This window comes from Corvus moneduloides, chromosome 12, assembly GCF_009650955.1.
Source record: "Corvus moneduloides isolate bCorMon1 chromosome 12, bCorMon1.pri, whole genome shotgun sequence".
Taxonomy (NCBI): domain Eukaryota; kingdom Metazoa; phylum Chordata; class Aves; order Passeriformes; family Corvidae; genus Corvus; species Corvus moneduloides.
This window is the reverse complement of record NC_045487.1, coordinates 7305404-7324306: the sequence shown is the minus strand read 5'-3', so window position 1 is coordinate 7324306 and position 18903 is coordinate 7305404. Positions and strand designations below refer to the sequence as shown.

The window sequence follows — 18903 nt, the reverse complement described above, 5'->3', positions numbered from 1 at the left end:
CGGCACGGGCCAGCCGCGGATTTTGGTGACGCAGCCCTGCCGGCCCCCCCAGCCCAGTCCGCACCTCCGCTGCCCCTGGGGAGGTTTCTCCGCCCCGTCCAGCGGAGCAGCCGTGCGGAGCCCGGTCCCGGTGGCCGTGCTGGCGGCGATGCACAAGGAGCTCTTTATGAGCCGCCCGCGCTCTGCGCACAGCAGAGCTTTGTGCGAGGGGCAGCGGCCGGACACTCACCTAAGAAGGGTTCTGTGTGCAGAGGGAAGGGCGTCCCGGCGGCGGCGTGTCCTTCCCTCGCTGTCCCCAAAGGCCCTCGTCGCCTTTTCAACCCCCAGCTGCTCTCCCTGCGCAGGGGTCTGGCCATGCTGGCGGTGGCTGGCGGTGCCCAAGGAGTGTGCGGCGCTGCAACCCACTTGTTCTCACAGCCCACCCTCCTCGAGACGGGTGCAGGGGAACAGCTCGAGTGCTTGGCGAGCTGTGGAGCTGCAGTTTTGACCAGCCACGGGCTTGGCTCCTGTTACAGCTGTTGCAGCGGGAAGTCTCCTGGGCACAAGGAAGCACGGCCCCTGTCACCATCCCCTGCTCACCAGTGCCAGGGAGCCCTGCTGTGCTTTCCAGGCACTGCCAAGGCAGCTGCAGAGAGTCTTGGCTGTGCAGGATGTTCAGGGCAGCATGTTGGAAGTTGTCCCTGCCCATGGCAGTGGAGTTGGCACAAGATGATCCCTTCCAACCCAAATCATTCTGTGACTCTCTGTTCAGCCCATCTCCCATTTTTATGCTGAGGACTCTTCAGCACAGCCCCAGGAACAGTACTGCTGGAAGAGACATGGACACTGCATGACCCTGGATGGGCTTGGTAGCTCTATTGGCATCCCAAGCTCTGCAAGGTGACCCTGCCATCAGCACAGACACCAGCTGTCCCCAGGAGCCTTGCCCCAGGAGCACAAAACATAGAGCAAGAAGGACATCTTTCCTACAGCCACTTTTCTTTTATTAGAGATTACATCTTGTACAAGAAGCTGAATCTGCATGCCAAGTGCTGTTGGCTCACTCTGTCTTTCCCCTCTTTGTGCCATGCAGGCAGAGAGGAGGGGGACTGGCAGAGGCAGGCACCCCCAGGCTGCTCCTTCCATTGCCCGTGCGGGTTTTCCTATGGGACACAGTCTTTGCTGTGGTGGCTATGAGAAAGCATGATGGGAGAGGGGTATCTCCAATGGGACAAAAACTGGGACCACTGAGCTGAACCTGCTCCATTATTCCCCAGGAGAGACCCTGGCATGGCCCCACCCCTGCCTCCAAAGGGAATCAAAACACATATGGGGACACAAAGGCTGTGACCTTGAAGATGTGCTTGCCCAGGAGAACTTTGTGGGAGAACTCGCTCATCTCCAGCTCCACCTCCAGCGTGGCTGGCCCCGCCACAGGGCTGGCGAGCAGCAGCTCTCCCGTCTGCTGGTCCGAGCGCCGCACGGCGAAGACGCCCTGGCCCCGTCCGCCCGTGATGGTGAAGCGCAGGCTGTCACCCACAAAGCGGGTGGTGGACATCTTGAAGAGGACACGGGGCACCGTGCGGATGGCCTGGAGCGGCAGGTAGTGGAAGGAGATGGAGCTGGCAGCCTGGTGGCAGGCTCGGCTGTCCATGGGGCAGGGGTTCCTCTCGCACTGGCTGCCAGGAGAGAAGGGATGCCACCGCTCAGTTGCCATGGTTTGGCTCTCAGGGAGCTGCCCTCATCCTTGCACACAAGCCCAGCCCGTGCAGCATCTCCAGCCCTGCTGTCGGTCCTGTGGCAGAGCAACCCAAGACAGCCACATCCGAGTGTGCCTGGCAGCAGATCTCTGCCTCATCCCTGCTTCTGCCAGGCATATGCCATGGCTTGCAGGGACACAGCTCTGGGTGAGACTGGGTGGGTGCCACAGTCCCAGCTGAAGGCCAGGGATGGAGCCAGATGTGCCTCCTGAAGAGAAACCTGTCAGGATCAGGGATGCTCCTCTGTTTAGGGGGCACAAAGCGGTTTAATCTCAAGAGTGGGATGGCTGGGATTGATGGAAGGTAGCTGATGGCACCACATGGATGTGCAGCAGAGGAAAACCAGCATCATTCCCCCCAGGCTGGAGGTCTGAGAGGGGCCAGGATCTTGGATAAAGCCACCATGTATTGGGGTGCTCCCACCTACACCCCCAGCATCCCAAGACCATCAGGGAGCATGCCAAGCACACCCGAGCACCCCATGTGGCAATTTGCTACCAGTGCTGGCTGGCACTCTCCCTGCTGCCCTGGGTGACACAATACAGTCCCCAGAGCACAATAGGACCCATCACCTGGGGACATGCACAGTGTGGTACTCACAAGGCAGAGGTCTTGACATAGCTGGTGTTGTGGCGTGGCGGGGGGCACTTGGGGCGCACGCAGCGGTGGCCCCCGAAGGTGTTGATGCAGAGGTCACCCTGGGTGCAGTTGTGCTGCTTCCCAGTGCACTCATTCACGTCTGTGGTGGTGACACAGGGTGAGTGGGGCTGTCCCCACTGCACCCCTCTTCCCATGGGAGGCTCCCTGCCCTGCACCTTGGGTTCTTACCCTCACAGGCGTTGCGGTCAGCATGGAGCAGGTACCCAGGGGGGCAGAGGCAGCGATAGGAGCCAGGGAGGTTGAGGCAGTCATGGAGGCAAATCTGCATCTGGGGGCTGGACTGGTAGAGCTGGCATTCATCCACATCTAGAGTGAACAAAGTGGGGAATGGCCAGAGATCCCATTGCCACCAAGCCCTGGTTCCCCACCCTCCATCATCTTCACACCCCTTTTACCTTGGCACACGCCACCAGGTCGCAGCTGGAAGCCGGTGTCACAGCTGCAGCGCCGGGAGCCCGAGCGGCCCTCGGCACAGCGGGGCTGGTGGCTGAAGGAGGTGTTGCTCAGTGTCACCCAGTCTGCAGGGGACAGCAGGTGTCACATGCTGGGGCATGGGGAGATGGTGGGGGCCAAGGTTCTGGGGGGCTGCCAAGGAAGGGGAAGACAGGCACAGCATGGCCAGGTAGTGTCCCCATGAGAATCCCTGTCCTCTGCAGCCCAAACCCAGGCACCTACAGGAGTAGATGGGGCTCTGGCAGCTGGGGCCTGACCAGCCTGGGGGGCAGAGGCATGTGTAGCTCTGGTTGCCATCCACACAGGTCCCACTGTTGGCACACGGGTTGCTGGAGCAGTCATCAATACCTAGGGAGAAGGAGCTCGTGAGCATCAACTGGAGAAGCGCATCCTTGCCCACCCCCGGTGCCCATTGCTGCAGCCTCTGGGCAGAGCAATGGAACCCCACGGCTCAGGGTGACAGAGGAGCCCATCGGAAGGGTGGAGCCCATGGCACCCCAACCCTGCTCCACTTCACTTCTGCAGAAGGGCTGGGTGCCGCTCCACGTGCAGTTGTGCCGGCAGGCGCGGGTCTCTGAGCCCACCAGCCGGAAGCCGGCGTCACAGACGAAGTGAACCTCGTGGCCCACCCGCAGGCTCCGGCCCAGCATCCGTCCATTCAGGGGCACTGCCAGCTGCGGACAGGTCTCTGTGGACAGACAGACATGGGTGGGGATAGACATTGCCAGCCTGGAGCCAACCCCAGCCTGACAGGCAGGTGGGGGTCCCTTGCCCAGACTGTTTTTGTGGGTCCAGAGCCGGCCGGGGGGGGGATGTCACCCATGGTGGTGACCAGCCAGGGTTACCATTGCGTTTGGTGGGTGGTCTCTGGAGGCGGCTCTGGAGGATGGAAAGCTGGTGCCGGAGCCCACGCGTGCCCCGCAGGTGGGCAGCCTCCTGTGCCACCAGCAGCTTCTGCATCTGCCGCACCACGCTGAGCGCCTGCTGCCGGTTCAGGCATTCCTGGGGGAACACGGGGACATCCCAACCACCAGCTGGGTTACCCTGCCACCCTGCCACAACCTGGGAGGAGCCTTCCAAGCAGGCAGCATCTTTGGGGTTGGTTTGGATGTCCTGCCCTGGACAGAGCCCCTTCCCATCCTGGCTGGGGTCTGACCCTGGCTCCGTGTCTGCTCCAGCCTCAGCCCCCACCTCCCGGTCCTGCCCTGGCACCTGGATGGTGTGGAGAAGCTTCATGCCCTCAGTGCATGTAGCATCATTTCACTGCTGCAGGGGAAAAGCCCCATGTCCATCCCCCTGGCCCTGGCAGCTCCACAGGTGCTGTGGCTGTGCTGTGCCCCCCACTCTGAGCTGGTGTCGGGGTGCTGGGGTGTGAGAGGTGGGTGCTGAGCAGCCCACAGAGGGAGGTCTGCTGTGGGGCTGGAGGGGAGGGAATGTGGGTCCTTACCTGGGAGCTGCCAAGGGGCAGCTGCAGGATGCCCAGGGCCAGCCAGGCTGGCAGTGGGATGAGGAGCATCACGCCGGGGCTGATCACAGGGGCAAGACGCTGACGGTCTGTTTCTGCTCACAGCCGTGTTCCTGCACTCACTGGGATTTATCCGCACCCTGTGCCCATGTGTTTGTTGGTTTTTCCCTTGCCTGAGGCCGAGCTGTAGGAAAGTTTCCCTTTGGCACTGGCTCTAGCCTCTCCCTTCCCTTCCCTTCCGTTCCTTCCCCTCTCTGCACATCAGAGGCTTGGGGGCCTTTCATGTCCCAGGGCCAGCAGATATCGGGGCCAGGCGGTGGCTGTCACGGCACTTACGGTGGTACTGGCGGTGCCAGGCTCACCACACAGCCAGTCCCGGCTCTGGGGGTCCCCGGCATGCAGAGATGCAGGATGAGGCTAATCCCATGCACTAGCTAAGCCTGGGAAAGTCTCCTGGGAGAAAAGATGACTCTGAGGTCTTTGTGGGGGTTCTGCTCACCAGTGGGGCTGGGGCTGCTGGGAATGGTAGCCCAGGAATGCTGAGGGGTCACTGGACTTGCACAGCTTTGCTGGGGTGAGCTCAACCCTGGCTGGAGTTCAGAGGGGAACCCCAGGGCTCTACTGCAGCCTGGAGCTGAGGTGCAGCTGATGTTATGGTCTGCATTAACATAAGGGTCAGGCTTAATGTTAGAGTCAGCATTAGGGCTAGGGATGAGGTTAGGATTAGGGTTAGGATTAGAGTTGGTGTTAGGATTGGGGTTAGGATTAGAGTTGGGTTTAACATTAGCATTAGGTTTAACATTAGCATTAGGTTTGGAGTTAGCATTAAGTTTAATGTTTTGATTAGCATTGAAGTAATTGTTAGGGCTAAAGTCAGGTTTTTTGTTAGGGTTAATGTTAGTGTTAGGACACTGCCTCCCAGTGCCAAGGGTTCAGATCCATATAAGCAGGAGGGTTTGCATGAGAGTTGGGGTTGGCATTAGCATTAGTGCCAGGGTTCAGGCCAGGGTCAGGGCTAGACTCAGGCGGAGGGAACTGAAGCATTTTAGAGCTGGGTTTATGCTGACACCCAGCTCAACCCTGACAGCTTCTGGGTAGGATGCTTCCAGTCCCTCCTGCCTGTGGCATTTCAGAATCCTGAGTAGGGATGTCTGGAGCCCACATCTCTGACCTGTGCCAGGAGAGCACCTGGCATGGGTTCTGGGAGCCCTGTGCTGGGGCAGAGCTCTCAAGGTGCTGTTGAGCTCCCTGAGCAGCCCGGGCTCTAAGACCCTTGCCCGACCCCGGGTGCCTACAGAGACAAGGCCCCCTTGGGCCCAGCATCTCTCCCGCCGCCGGCCCCCGGCTCTCACATCCTCCCACCTTGTAACCACGCTGCCCAGCTCTCCGGAGCGGGTATTTGGCTTCATGCCTGCAGCGGTGTGTGTTACCTCCTCGGCATGTTTAATTCATGGAGCAGGAGGAAGGCTGGCAGCAGGGGCCCCCTTGCTGCCCCAGCCCCTTGGCTTCCAGTCTCCCATTGTCCCAAAGTGGGTGCCGCTTGCGACCCCGGCTCCGGCTGCCTTCACACCCCGACCCCGGCTCGGCAGCGGGGCTGGGGCAGAGCACGGAGGGCTGACCCCGCTGCGGGACATCCCGGCGGGGCTGCAGTCCGGGGCCCCGGGAGTTGTCTGCCACATTCGCTCCAGCGAGCAACTGTTTTGACAGAGCTATTACTCACCCGTCAAGCTTTTGTTCCCGCTGCCCAGCGGTGCCTGTCTGGAGTCCTGAATAGGATCAAATCCGGCAACCAGACACACACACGCACGCAGGAGCGCGCGGCCGAGCTCGCCCCAAAGCCAGCGCTGCTGCGGGGCGGCTCGGCTCTCCCCAGTCCTCCCTCCGGAGCTTGGGGGTCTGGTCCCCCCATCCCGGGGCTTAAATGAAGCTTTTGGTCCTGCTGGTTTGCAACCTCCTGGTATGGAGGGTGGGTGAGACGAGGTCGGATGCTCCAGAAAAGTTGTCCCCGCTGGCTCCGGGAGGTAACTGGGAGAGGGGCTGCCTCCCCGGCAGCAGGGCTGGGAGGCAGCTGGTTTGGGGGCATGAGTGCACCCTGAGCACCATCCCCCTGGGCCAGACCAGATGTGTGGGGGACTGGATGGGTGATAGGCACCCAGGGATGGCACTGGGGGGCTTGGTGGGTGAGGGGGGCTGAGGATGGAATGGGGCTGGGAGAGAGGGCATGGGCTTGGTGATGGGATGGAGCTGGGGGGCTCTGGGGCTGAGGTTGCAGTGGAACCAGGGGGCTCTGGGGCTGGTAATGGGATGGAGCTAATGATGGAAGGGGGCTGGGGGTCCTGCAGCTGGTGATGGGGGCTAGTGATGGGTCTAGCCCAGTGGGGTCTGGACCCCTGGCAGGACAGAGGTGGGGGGGCAGAGGGGGTACATTCCTGGCAGTCTCAGCCCACCCGTGCGAGACAGGGGCCCAGCGGGCTGTCCCGTCCCCCCCCCCCCGGCCCCTTGCCCCCTTTGTGCTCTCAGCCCAAAAGCTCTTTCTTCTCTCCCCTCAAGTCTCCATGGAGACCCGGGTGCCTTCCCGGTATCCCTGGCTGCGGTTGGACCCTTCAGGGGGAATTCCCACGGCCCCCCGAAGGGCAGGGATGGGGGGAAGGCACTTGTACCCCTCAGCCCCCTTGGCCCATTCTGTACCCCCTCCTGTCCCACTCTAGCTCTCAGCATGAAGGAGACCTTCCTGGTGCTCTCACTGCACAACAAATTGAGGAGCAAAGTGCAGCCCCCCGCTGCCAACATGCAGAAGCTGGTGAGCCCCCTTGCCGGTCCTGTCTCCCACCTTCGATGTCACATCCACCTCCCACTCCGTGCCCAGGGAGGTGGGCAGCCCATGGGTGATACACAGTAGTTTGCTAACATGCTAATGAAGCAGAAGAGCTGGCTGGTGTGGGGCCCCTGGGGAAGAGCATGCCACCGGCACTGCCATATCCAAGGCACACCAAAAGCAGGGCTGGTCCCTTGAGGTGCCTTTTGGGGTCCCCCATATCCCTCTGATGTCTCCTGATCACCCCACAGCTGCACACATCAAAGGCAGCACTGGGCCCTAGGGATCCCTTGCAGCACCCCGCATGTCGGCCCTCTGTGCCCCCCAGTCACCCCCTGGACTGACGGCCTGGGTGGTCCCCAAACCCTCTCGGGCTGTTCCCTGGGTGGCTCATGCCCATCCCCACAGGAGTGGAGCGAGGAGCTGGGGCGGCTGGCGGGGGCACGGGCAGCGAGCTGCCTGGAGGGCCCCGCTCCACCACCAGCCCCACAGCTGGGCTGGAGCGAGGTCCTGCTGCCGGCGGGCGCCGGAGGCTTTGGGGCTGTGCTGGAGCTCTGGTTCGCTGAGGGACAACGCTATGACTATGGGACAGGGCATTGCGCCGGCAATGCCACCTGCCGCCACTACACCCAGGTGGGCATGAGGGGCATGGGGGGGCCGCTGGGGTCAGGGCCCCAGTGACAAACGCTCTCCCACAGCTGGTGTGGGCCACGGCGGGGCAGCTGGGCTGCGGCCGGCATCGCTGCCCCGGCCCCCACGGTCCCAGCGAGGCTTTCGCCTGCGCCTACTCCCCGGGGTAAGGGGCTGCGCGGTGGGGCCGCGGCATGGTGGGTGCGGCTGAGAGGGGCAGAGCTTGGCGTGGGTGGGCAGGGCTTAGCGGTGTGGGTGGGGTCTCAACCGGGTGTGTCCAGGTAGGGCAGGGGTTGACCTATGGGATGTGTGGCAGGAGGGGGAGCGGAGCTTGTCCCGGTGGTGGGTGGGGCTGTGCACTGGAAGGGGGTGGGGCTGGGTGGCGTGGGTGGGGCTTGGAAATGTAAATAGGGCGATGTTTTGGGAGTGGGCGGGCCTGGATGTTGAGGGCGGGGTTGTGTGCTGAAGTGGGCAGGGCTGAGTGGCGTGGACAGGACCGAGTGTCGGAAGTGGGTGGGGATGGGCAATGTAGGCAGGGCTGTGATTTAGAAATGGGCGCGGCTTTGCAATGTGGGTGCGGGCTTGCCCCGGAAAGGAGTGTGGCTTGCCCGGGTGGGCAGGGCATGCTCCTCCAGCTGCCTGTGGGGCCAGGGGCAACTGGGAGGTGGCTGGGACACCCATCGTGCCCTACAAGCAGGGACCCTGGTGCTCCCTCTGCACCGCCGGCCTCTCTGGCTGCTTCAAGTCCTGGGACCACAGTGGCGGGCTCTGCGGTGAGTCGCCCCTGTCACCATGGTCCCTGCATGGCCCTGGTGATGCTGTCTCCACCCCTGACGCCCTCACTGCCGCTCTGGCATTTCCAGAGGTGCCCAGGAACCCCTGTCGCATGAGCTGCAGGAACAGCGGGCGCCTCGACATGAGCAGCTGCCAGTGCGCCTGTCCCCGCGGCTACACGGGCAGGTACTGCCAAGGTGAGAGGGCACCGTGCAGCCTCCAGAGGCTTCGTTCGCAGGGCACGTGTGTGCAGGGTGGGCATGGTGCATGCAGGTGCAGGGCCGGTGCAGGCATTCATGGGCAGGGCCGGTGCAGGGTGGGCAGCACAGCCAGCACAGGGGGAGCAGCGCGGGGCGGCAGGGGCTGCTGAGCCCCCTGACAGCTAATGCCGTGCTGTGCCCACAGTGAGGTGCAGCGGGCAGTGCCTCCACGGAAGGTTCAGGAAGGAGGAGTGCTCCTGCCTCTGCGACACGGGCTATGGTGGAGCCGAGTGCGGCAGTGAGTCTGATGCCACCTGCTGTGGGGTGGCATCAGGGATCCACAGGCAGGGGACCCCAAAGTGGGGCAAAGGGTCCTCTGTGGGCCCAGCTCTGCCAGCACAAGGATCCACCTGCTCCTGCCTGTGCCCCCAGCAAAGATCCATTTCCCCTTCCATGCCTGTGACGTGCGGATAGACAGCGACTGCTTCATGGTGTCCCCTGAAGCCGACACCTACTATGGAGCCAAAATTAAATGCCAGGTGAACTCCTGGGGTGCTCCAAGCGTCCCTGTGCAGCTGAAAAGTGCCACCCAAGCTTCCAGCTCCCCTGGGCATCTCTCCTCTGCCTGGCATGGGGCTGGGCCATGCAGGTGAGGCAGACTGACTCCCTCCCCCACAGGAGAAAGGAGCGATGCTGGCCCAGATAAGAAACCAGAAGGTTCAGGACATCCTGGCTTTCTACCTCAGCCGCTTGGAGATGGGTAACAGGGTGACAGACACTGATTTTGAGACTGGAAACTTCTGGATCGGTGAGAGAGAGCAGTGGGCAGGGGGCAGGGTGCCCAGGGTGCTGGCAGACATGCCAACCCACCTCCTGCTCCCCCAGGTCTCACCTACAAGACATCCAAGGCTTCCTTCCGCTGGGATGTGGGTGAGCCATCCTCGTTCACCAGCTTCGCTTTCGGGCAGCCAGACAACCAGGGGTAAGTGGATCTAGAGGACACCGAACTCTGCATGGTGTGCCTGCTGACTGGCTTCACCACCCTCCTGGTGGGACACAGGTTTGGGAACTGTGTGGAGATGCAAGCATCAGCCGCCTTCAACTGGAACGACCAGCGCTGTAAGACCCGAAACCGGTACATCTGCCAGTTCGGTGAGTGAGCGGCTGGGAACCCTCCCGTGCCTTCCTGGGTGTGCTGGGCCCTGGAGGTGCCAATCCCCAGCTCTGATGGGTCTGTCCCTTGTTGCCAGCCCTGCCCAGACCTCTGTGTCTTTCCTGGGGTGGGAGGCACTGACTCTACACATGCCATTGCAGCCCAGGAACACATCGCCCTGTGGCAGAGGTACCCCTGAGCTGGTAGCCCTGGGAACTGGCCAGCGCTGGCTGCTGTGCTGAACCTGTGGCTCAGGAGGACCCTGGTGCTGTGCCAAGCCTGGACCATGGCTCAGGAGGATCTCCCCACAGCTCACTTGTGCAGGGAATGAGGGGCTGAGGGGACCCATGGCGCTGGGACCTGGCAAGAAGGGGTGTGCTGTACGTCAGCATCCCTGAAACAGCATCTTCTTCTGCCTCTCACCTTCTTCTGTCACTATCACCCTGCAACACCCTGGGCAGGAGATGCCCTTTCAACAGCAAAGTACAACAGCATCCTCCTCCCAAACCAGCAGCTGGGCTGTGTCTGGACTATGGTCTCAGTGTGACGAGGGGCCAAGGGGGCTCTTTGGGGGTGCAGATCTTGGCACAGCTCAGGGCGAGGATCAGGCTCAGCTCTGAGCCATCATCCTGACCTGGGCGAGAACGCTCCAGCCTGGTGGGTTCCTCACCATCACCTGGTCCTTCATCATCATCTGCCCGGTCATTAATAAAGACCCTCTCTCCTTTGGGAAGAGCAGTTTGTCTCTTTTTCATCCCCTAAGCGCACCAGACTCTCCCTAGCCACAGCCCACATCCTGCCTGCACTGGGTGGAACCTCCAGGTTCATCTCTGGAGTGGGTTCTGGGGTTGCAGGAGCCAAGGCCAGCCTTGGCTGAACTCATCTTCAGCACATGGGGTTGTTTTGGAGGAGTGGTGTTAGCCAAGAGCTGCTTCTTCCAGCCCCAGTGTGGCCCCAAGTCACAGCACCCCGTGTGCTGAATGCAAGCTTGTAGCCCCAGCACTCATGGGTGTCAGTGGGTGCTTTGAAGGGGACATGCCACTGCCCTCCTCCTTTCATAACAGCCCACTCCAGTGCGGGGCTGGGAATTAAAACGTCCTCAGCCAGGACATTCCGTGGCATGCTGGTTGTGCCCTGCCTCAGCCAAGGGAAGGCACCATCCACATTGCTGGCCTGGGCTCGGGGCTCCGGGCAAACTGGGTAAACCCAGGGTGTAAGTGAGCTGGCAGCCAGGAGGGCAGGATCTGGCAGGTGGAAGGTGCCAGGAGGATTGAGGTGGAAAGCAGCCCAGAGAGGATGAGGATGGAGATCCCGAGGGCGGGGTCCGGCAGGTGGGAAGGGGCGGGAGGATGGAGCTGGAAGGAGCCCAGGGAAGATGAGAGTGAGGCTGGAGCTCCCCGGGGCAGGGTGAGCCCGGTCCCCGCGGTGCCGGCAGTGGTGCGGGCAGGGACGGGCAGCGGGGCTGCCACAGACCCCCGTGCGGGGCGTGGTGTCCCCTGCCGCGCCGCGATGGTGCGGCCCGCGGCCCCCCCGCCCGGCGGTGGTAGCGCCCGGTGGCAGCGCGGTCGGTCGGGCGCGGGGCCGGAGCGGGGCCGGAGCGGGGCCGGAGCGGGGCCATGACGCTCTTCGGCAGCGGGGACGCGGGCTGGAGATGTGAGTACCGGCCGGATCCTACCCTCCCCGAGTACCCCTTCCCCCGCGGGATCAGCTGTCCTTCCGCACCCCTTCCCCGGGAGATGCTCGCCCGGCACCGGGATGCTCGCCCGGCACTGGGATGCTCGACCGGCACCGGCAGCTCTGACCGAGGCGGGGTTGTCCCCCTGCAGCCTTCTGGTGCCTCTAAGACTCTTCACCCCGGACACGGCACCCTCCGGGGTGCCCACCACAGCGGTACCAGTCCCTCCCCAGGGCTGGATGGCCTCCCAATAGCCGGGATGCCTGGTTCTCCCCATGGCATCGCACCTGGAACAAGGATGTCCTCCCGGTACAGGGATGTCTCCATGCCATTATCCCTCCAGACCATTAGCTCCAGGTCGGGAATATCTTCTCAGTACTGGAATGCCCCATGCCATTCTCTCCTAGGACAGAGATTCCTCCCAGCACTGGGATGTCCCCATGCCATTCCCTCCTAGGACAGGTATTTCTTCTAGTTCTGGGATGTCCCCATGCCATTAACCCCAGGTCAGGGATGTCCTCTCAATACTGGGATGCCCCCCTGCTAATACTGCCCCCCCCCCCCCCCCCCCCCCCCCCCCAGGATAGGAATATCCTCCAAGTACTGGGATGGCCCTCCTTGCATTATTCCCCCATACCATTACTCCACTAGGACAGGAATATTCTCCCAGGACACTTCTGTTACTGGGGAGGGAAGGGAGCCCAGACACAGGGCCAATCAACCTGGGGTGGACTCCTGCCCCAGCAGGACAGTCCCCATGATGCTGGTGGCCTGTGACAGGGTGTCTAGCCATGGCTGGGGTCCCTGGCTGGGGTCCTGCTGTCAGGGAGGAGAGTGGGTGTCTCTGCTGGGTGGATGTGATGGGCTGGAGAGAGGGGTGTCAACAGCAGGCTCTGGCCCTGAGCAGTGAGCGTGGCCATCCCTAGGGATGCTGCTGCACCCACGGAAAATGGGCGCCAGCGTTTCCTGGTGCACACTGAGCACCTTCCCCAGCTCATCCTAAGGTCAGAGCCAGCCTACAAACTTTGCCACACAAGGTGGCAGCCTGGAAAGCAAACAAGTTCCAGTTTCCTTCTGCTCAGAAACCCTCTTCTCTGTAGGAATAGCAGGACCTTGCTCTGACAGCTGTGGGGCTTGAGAGGCCTATGGCCAGTGTCCAGGCTCCTGGGAGGTCTAGACTGCTCTGATGGGCTGGTGTGTTCCCAGATGACTTGAGAAGCTTCAACATGGTGTTCCCTGGTGCAGTAGCATCCACAATGTCACCCATGGAACAGTTGGTCACACTTACTATGGCCAAGGGTGAGTGTGCAAGAGGGAGCCCTCAACTGTCTCCTCACCCCAGTGGCCAGAGAGGTTTTGGAGTGTCCCAAAATTACAAAATTAAATATATGGAGATATTCACAAACCACAGCATCGGTGCCTCTCAAATGTATATGTAGAAAATTGATCCAAGTTGGCTTTTCTATGGATGTTGGCTGTGAAATCCTAAAGAAGGAATGAAGAGCATTGCCAGGGAGGTGTGATGTGGCATCCCAAGAGGCATCTCCACCCCACACATCATCACACGTGTCTCAGCAGCCTTTGGGAGGGTGAAGCAGCTGGACACAGGGCTTCCCCCATCCCTGGCACCCAGCTGTACTCACAGGCATCCTGCTGACCTGGATATCCCTGAAAAATAGTCCAACCACCCAGCAGGAGTGATAGCAAAGGTGGATTCATCACAGTGGTGGGAAATGCCTCTGCAGGTTAATTACCTCCATCATCAGAGGTGCTTTCTGCCACCCTAATTGGAGCCTGCCCAGCTTTGGGTCCTTGGGACAGGGCGCCCATGGGAAAGGACAGCTGGAGCCATTACATTTCTGGAACAACCTTGGGTTGCTCCTGTCCATTCCAAAAACTTAAATCTAGAGAGATCTGCCAGCCCCCTGCTCATCCTGTGGGTGCTCTCCAGCCGGGAGAGAAAAATGGCTGGGAAGCTGGTGCCAGAGACGTATCTGTGTGGGGTAGGATATTATCATCCCCTTTCTTTCCACTGCTCATTCCCCTCCTCTCCCTTCAGATCTGGACATGGCCAGAGAGCCCAAGCCGAGCCGGGCCAGGCTGGGCCAGAAGCGGCAGCACAGCAGCAGCCTGTACCAGTGAGTGCCTGTGTGCGGGGCGGGGGCTGCCCTGGGGACTGGGGACTGTCCCACACCTGGCTCCTCTTCCTCCCCTGCTCTCCCTCACTCTCACCTCTGGCTATTCCAGCTGGGAGGCATAGGTAGGGACATCCCTGCCTCATCCCAGGGCTCTTGGAGCATCTCCTGGTGCACTGGTGCCATCTGCAATCCTTGCCAGGCTCCTCCTGGTGTGTGTCATTAATGGGTGTGGGGAGTCCCCTTCCCCATCTGAAGGCGGTGGGAGAACAAGCAGAGCCCTGTGATCTCCATGCCTGCTAAAGTATTGCCCCCCAGTAATGGCTTCACACTGCCAGGGGGCAAGTTTAGGTTGGGCATAAGGAATGAATTCTTCCCTGTGAGGGTGGTGAAGCACTGGCACAGGCTGCCCAGAGAAGCTGTGGATGTCCCATCCTGGGAGGTGTTCAAGGCCAGGCTGGATGGGGCTTGGAGCAACCTGGTCTAGTGGAAGGTGTCCCTGCCCATGGCAGGGGGTTTGAAAGGAGATGAACTTTAAGAACTCTTCCAACTGAAACCATTCCAGGATTCTATGATTCTATGTCAATGTCAGTTGCAATTGTGCCCCTTAAATGCTGTTCCTCAGGGACAGACATCCCTGCAGAGGCACAGAGGAATGGCAATGGCCCTGAGGAGGGCAGTAGGTGATGGTAATGGTGGCAAAAGTGGTAGATGAAGAGCCTGTCCCCATCCCTGTGCACTCTTGGCTCCATGTCTCAGTGGATGTGTGGTGAGGAGGGGATCAGAGCTGGGCTCCTGTCTTGTTAGAGCTTTATTGTGAACGCCCTGACTGAACTAATTGCTCTGCCCGTTGCCATGGAGCTGAAGGGATGCAGCACTGGAGGGCGGGGACTGCCGGCCCCCTTGGGTGCTGGAGCGTGGTAGCCACTGCTTTTTCTCTTGCCAGGGGATGCTCTGAGCAAAGAGCTGAGCCAGGAAACCCCTTGCTGTGTCCCCAGCTGGGTGCTAGACCCCAAGACTAACTGTCCTGCAGTGCCACCAGTTCTCCCACAGCACAAGTGGCCTGTGGCATGCCCACCCCTTTTGGCATGGGCTCCATACAGCATCAGCAGCCGTTGCAGGGGGCACCTCCCCTGTGCCCTGTGTGTGGGTTAGGACACCTTTCCCACTGCCCATTCCCCTCGTCCCCGGGGCAGGTTGCAACCTTCCTCCCTGATAGGCAGGAGCTGGGGATGTGAAGGACTTGCTGTCCCCATCACAGTGATGGAAACTGGGAAGGCAGTGAGCTTGGACCAAAACCTCCCAAAATACACCCCAATAATTATACCCCAAGAGTAAAGCACAGGAGCAGGTGGGTCCTGGTTCCCCAGGGCTGCCAGCTCACCCTTACCAGAAAGGCTGGTGCTTGTGGGCTGTGGGCTGTGCAGATGATTCTTGAAGAAGGCAGGGTGGCAGTGGGACAGGGGATGCCACTGCCCCATGATGGGCTCCAAGCTGCCCTCTGGGCTGGGCAAGCCTGGCCTAGGTTTGGTGCCCCAGGCAGGGCAGCCCAGCTTGCCTGCGAGCCCCCCAGCAGACCTCCAGCTCTCCCTGAGCTCCCGCACTGATCCTGCAGCGACGAGTTCATCTGCAGCCAAATCTGGAACCCTGGGGGACCTTGTCCTGGTCCCCCCATTCCTGGCAGCATGAAGGCTCCCTGCTCCAAGTGATGCTCAGATCAAGACTGACTCCCCTCGGGTTAGGCTCAATCTTATGCTCCCTGACTCTGCAAGAACTGAAGCAGCAAAATGAGCTTCAGCGTCTTTCCTCTTCCTCCTCTTCTTCCTTCTCCTTCCCTCACTCCCTGCTCCTGGTCCAGAGTGCATGAATTATTACGGGAATGTCACTGCTCGTAGTAGAAGGGATCTGTTGACAGAACACTTCTTAATTTGGAGCCAAGCGAGTTGGCACAACCATGAAATTTAACATCAGGGTACTCTAAATGCAGCTTCCTGAGGGCAGACCCTGCTGATGCTGCCCCAGGGACTCTCACCATCCCACTCAACACCCTTCTTTGCCTCTGAGGAAGATCCCTTCCAGGGCACAGCCACTTCCTGGACCATGCTGCAGCTTGCATGGGATCCTCCAGGATGCCTCCTGCTCCCCAGGGATGAAGGTTGGGTAGGTGCTGTGCCCAGCAGTGACTGCTCCACGGTGTCTGTGGACCCACAGAGCAGCTGACATGTTCTCTCTCCCCCTCCTGCAGCAGTAACTGTGACCTGGACTATGATCTCTACAGGGACGACTTCCCATACCGGTGAGCGCAGCATCCCAGGAGCGAGATGAGCTGAGCATGTGTGGGTTTGGCATGCGACTGTATCTCTGATCGTGGAAAAGTGGGGTGTCCTGGGCATCCGGCCCCTTGCCTTTGACAGAGGCTCAGTGGTATTTCCCCACTTGGAGGAGCTGCATCTTCCCCAGGCTTGGGGGGCCTTGGGGAGGGGTACTTGGGGAAGAGACAACATGTGGGCAGGGCAGTGCCCAGGCTGGGGGTCCTTTACTGTGCAGGGATCCCAGGAGATGCTCTCTTGGCTGCTGCTGCTGCATCTCTGAGGTTGTGCTCACGCCACCCTGCTCTTGTGCCCTTGCAGGGTGTACGAGTACCAGAAGATCCCCCCACTCATTAACCGTATGCCAGTCAAGACCAGACGGACTCACTTGGGAGCAGGAAGCAAGAGCAGCCTGAGTCCCCAGCCCAGGACAAGGAGCAGCACCAGCGCCACAACAGGACGGACAAAGTGTAAGTGCGACAGGGCTGGGAGGAAGAGAAGGCTGAGCTATTGTGTCTCGGTGCATTAGAGCAGTGCCAGAGTCCAGAGGTCCCACTTGGTGCTGACCCTGTTGCTGTGAGTCCCCAGCTCCAGCAGACACAGCCTGGCCTACACTGGTGTGCTGGCTGTCCCCTGGATCCATTCCTGTTCCCCAAGGATGCCCAGTGGGGAGGATGTTTCATAGAGGAGAATGTTTTGTGGAGGAGAATGCTCCAGAGAGGGGGGTGCTCTGGAGATGGCTGCCCAGGATGGCATGTCTTCCTGGCTTTGGGTGGGATCCTCACGGCTCCTCTTCCCATAGTGCGAGCTGAAGAGCTGCACTCCATCAAGGGGGAGCTGAGCCAGATCAAGGCACAGGTGGACAGTCTGCTGGAGAGCCTGGACCGCATGGACCAGCGGAGAGAGCATCTCACAGGTGAGGGGACCGGCCACAGACCCTCCAACACTTGTGTGTCTGTGCTGGGCAGCTCACGGGCACACACGAGCCTGAGTACTGAGCTGGGTGTAAGGGGAACCTTCCCATGAGCCCAGGACATCCAGAACTGTCTGGGCAGATTCCCCATGTCCTTTCCCTTCTCTGGGCTGGCAGGGAAGAGCCTGGCCTTTTGGCCAGAAAGCTGGCGAGGACAAGGGAAGCTGGTGAGAACAGAGCTGGTGCTTGCACAGGTACCCCAAATTTCTTCTGTCTCTGCCTTTTCAGGGTCTAAAGAGAGTGAGAAAAAGAGGGCAGAGCTGGGGACAGAGTCACCATCCCCAGTAGGAGAGGGGTCACAGGAGTCGCGGGGGAAGGAGAGGACTGGGGCTGACAGGCACAGCGACCTGCGCAACATTGACAGTGCCGAGGAGAGCACAGACACAGAGGAGACGGTAAGAGGAGGGCCAGATCCTCTGCCAGGCTCTCTGCTTCCCTAAAATCCACCCCTGCTTGCTGGTGAGGGATGCCTGGAGCAGATGAAATGCTCCATCGGGGTTCCTCAAGCCGTTCCAGCTGAGTGCCAGGGCTAAAACTTTTGGCACATCCAGAACATCCTCAAGTACCCTGCAGCAACCCCCTGGGTGTGCATCACTCCAGCACCAAGGCTACAAAAAACCCCTCAGAGCAGAAATATGTGTTATCAAAGGTGCTGCTCCCACACTTGCACTCCCCACCTGCGTGTGGGAACCCAGGTACCGCCGTGCTGGGCAGGGTGCTGAGTTTGATCCTGTGTGTGTTTCTCCTCACAGGTGAAAACCCACATGTCGGACCCTGAGGGCAGCCAGTAGCCAGACTGGAATGCTGTGGCCTTCCCGTGTGGCCAGCCCTTCCCAGCTTCTGTTCTTTATTTCTTTTGAGGCTTCCAGGTAGTGCCACATATGACATGAGGTGCCTGCCCTTGGCACGGCCGTCCCCTACCACTGGCAGCCCAGTGTCCCACCTTGGGAGTTGCCAGCCAGCTCTGGCGAGAGAAGTTTTTGTGTTCCAGTGTGCTTTTCTTTTTCCTCCTGTTTTCAGACCTATGGATAAGCAGAGGTGGCCTGGGGAGGGAGGGGAGCAGTAAAAAACCAGAAAGGACCATATCCCAAAGGAGTGTCCCAAAATCCATCTGCCTTGCTGCCAGTGTCACCTCACCCACAAGATGCTGTGGAGCACAGAGAAAGCAGCCCAGGGCTCCCACCCCTATGGCACACGTGGCATCCCGACCTTCAGACCCTGGGTACTGGTGCAGCAGGCATGGGTACAGCCCAGGATGGCTTTCAGAGCTGCTCAGCATCCCATCATAGAAAGAAGGAACCACCCTAAGCCAGCTCTAAGAGGCTTTTGCAGGATTTTGGGATGGTGCCAAGCCTAGCTCTGATGTGAGCTGCAGGACCAGCAGTGGGGCAATGCCAACTGAATCACTCCCATTTGCCCCTGCTCCCAAATGTGTTTTCCTTACTGGTTTTCCATGGGCTGTTCTCAGCCAGGCATCATGTCTGTGGCCAGCAGGACTCCAGTAAGAGCTTTACAAGGGCCCCTGGCCTGCACCCAAGGAGTCCTGGTCCCCCCTGGGCTCCCCAGTGTCACATTTTGGTTCTGTGCCCCTAATTTCTCAGTCGTCCTTCTCTCACTGGTAGGAACTTATTCAGTTTTTCTAGTTTGCTCTGGTAAAAGAGTGTATTGTGTTGGAAAGAAAAATAATTTGTATTTCTTTTCTCTGGTTATTCGACTCCAATGCAGTTTTTAACCGTCTGAAGTGCACATTTAATTTTTGTACCCCATTTTATGTGCTGTCAGACACAACCCCCAGCTCTGAGGGCTTTCTTGGATGCTGCCTTTCCTACAGCTCAACCCAGAGGCACGAGTGCAGCTCTGCCCTGTTTCCCAGTGGAAAATACCCAGAATATTCCCTACCAACCCACCATGGTGCAGCTTGG

General features: G+C 60.2%; 3 protein-coding genes across 3 annotated transcripts; 2 read left to right on the top strand and 1 right to left on the bottom strand.

Moving 5' to 3' along the window:
- Positions 1-992: 992 nt before the first annotated feature.
- Positions 993-4544, bottom strand: LOC116449967 (fibulin-7-like). Its single transcript, XM_032121968.1, has 8 exons — positions 4300-4544; positions 3698-3854; positions 3370-3540; positions 3075-3200; positions 2795-2917; positions 2568-2705; positions 2340-2478; positions 993-1658 (listed from the first exon to the last, which is right to left on the bottom strand). The coding sequence occupies exons 1-8, from the start codon at positions 4366-4368 to the stop codon at positions 1298-1300; spliced, it is 1284 nt and encodes a 427-aa protein (XP_031977859.1). The 5' UTR covers positions 4369-4544; the 3' UTR covers positions 993-1297.
- Positions 4545-6051: 1507 nt separating this feature from the next.
- LOC116449869 (C-type lectin domain family 18 member A-like) lies at positions 6052-10624 on the top strand. Its single transcript, XM_032121800.1, has 12 exons — positions 6052-6338; positions 7026-7117; positions 7541-7765; positions 7831-7928; positions 8414-8535; positions 8626-8733; positions 8942-9034; positions 9169-9275; positions 9415-9544; positions 9622-9718; positions 9797-9888; positions 10051-10624. The coding sequence occupies exons 1-12, from the start codon at positions 6239-6241 to the stop codon at positions 10086-10088; spliced, it is 1302 nt and encodes a 433-aa protein (XP_031977691.1). The 5' UTR covers positions 6052-6238; the 3' UTR covers positions 10089-10624.
- Positions 10625-11425: 801 nt separating this feature from the next.
- LOC116449871 (RNA-binding Raly-like protein) lies at positions 11426-18718 on the top strand. Its single transcript, XM_032121803.1, has 7 exons — positions 11426-11542; positions 13624-13702; positions 15945-15995; positions 16330-16478; positions 16811-16924; positions 17210-17376; positions 17734-18718. Exons 1-7 carry the CDS (start codon positions 11506-11508, stop codon positions 17770-17772), a joined length of 636 nt encoding a protein of 211 aa, XP_031977694.1. The 5' UTR covers positions 11426-11505; the 3' UTR covers positions 17773-18718.
- Positions 18719-18903: the final 185 nt, after the last annotated feature.

What these genes read in the sequence shown, in the direction of transcription:
- LOC116449869 (XM_032121800.1), top strand. Translation starts at nt 6,239, where the DNA reads ATGAAGCTTTTGGTCCTGCTGGTTTGCAACCTCCTGGTATGGAGGGTG. An exon ending in GCCTGCGCCTACTCCCCGGG is followed by an intron (nt 7,929 to 8,413) that starts GTAAGGGGCTGC and finishes CTGTGGGGCCAG; the next exon opens with GGGCAACTGGGAGGTGGCTG. An exon ending in GACTGGAAACTTCTGGATCG is followed by an intron (nt 9,545 to 9,621) that starts GTGAGAGAGAGC and finishes CTGCTCCCCCAG; the next exon opens with GTCTCACCTACAAGACATCC.
- LOC116449871 (XM_032121803.1), top strand. Translation starts at nt 11,506, where the DNA reads ATGACGCTCTTCGGCAGCGGGGACGCGGGCTGGAGAT. An exon ending in CACAACAGGACGGACAAAGT is followed by an intron (nt 16,479 to 16,810) that starts GTAAGTGCGACA and finishes CTCTTCCCATAG; the next exon opens with TGCGAGCTGAAGAGCTGCAC. An exon ending in GCACAGACACAGAGGAGACG is followed by an intron (nt 17,377 to 17,733) that starts GTAAGAGGAGGG and finishes TTCTCCTCACAG; the next exon opens with GTGAAAACCCACATGTCGGA.
- LOC116449967 (XM_032121968.1), bottom strand. Translation starts at nt 4,368, where the DNA reads ATGCTCCTCATCCCACTGCCAGCCTGGCTGGCCCTGGGCATCCTGCAG. An exon ending in CCAGAGCCCCATCTACTCCT is followed by an intron (nt 2,918 to 3,074) that starts GTAGGTGCCTGG and finishes TGTCCCCTGCAG; the next exon opens with ACTGGGTGACACTGAGCAAC. An exon ending in TGACCGCAACGCCTGTGAGG is followed by an intron (nt 2,479 to 2,567) that starts GTAAGAACCCAA and finishes TCACCACCACAG; the next exon opens with ACGTGAATGAGTGCACTGGG.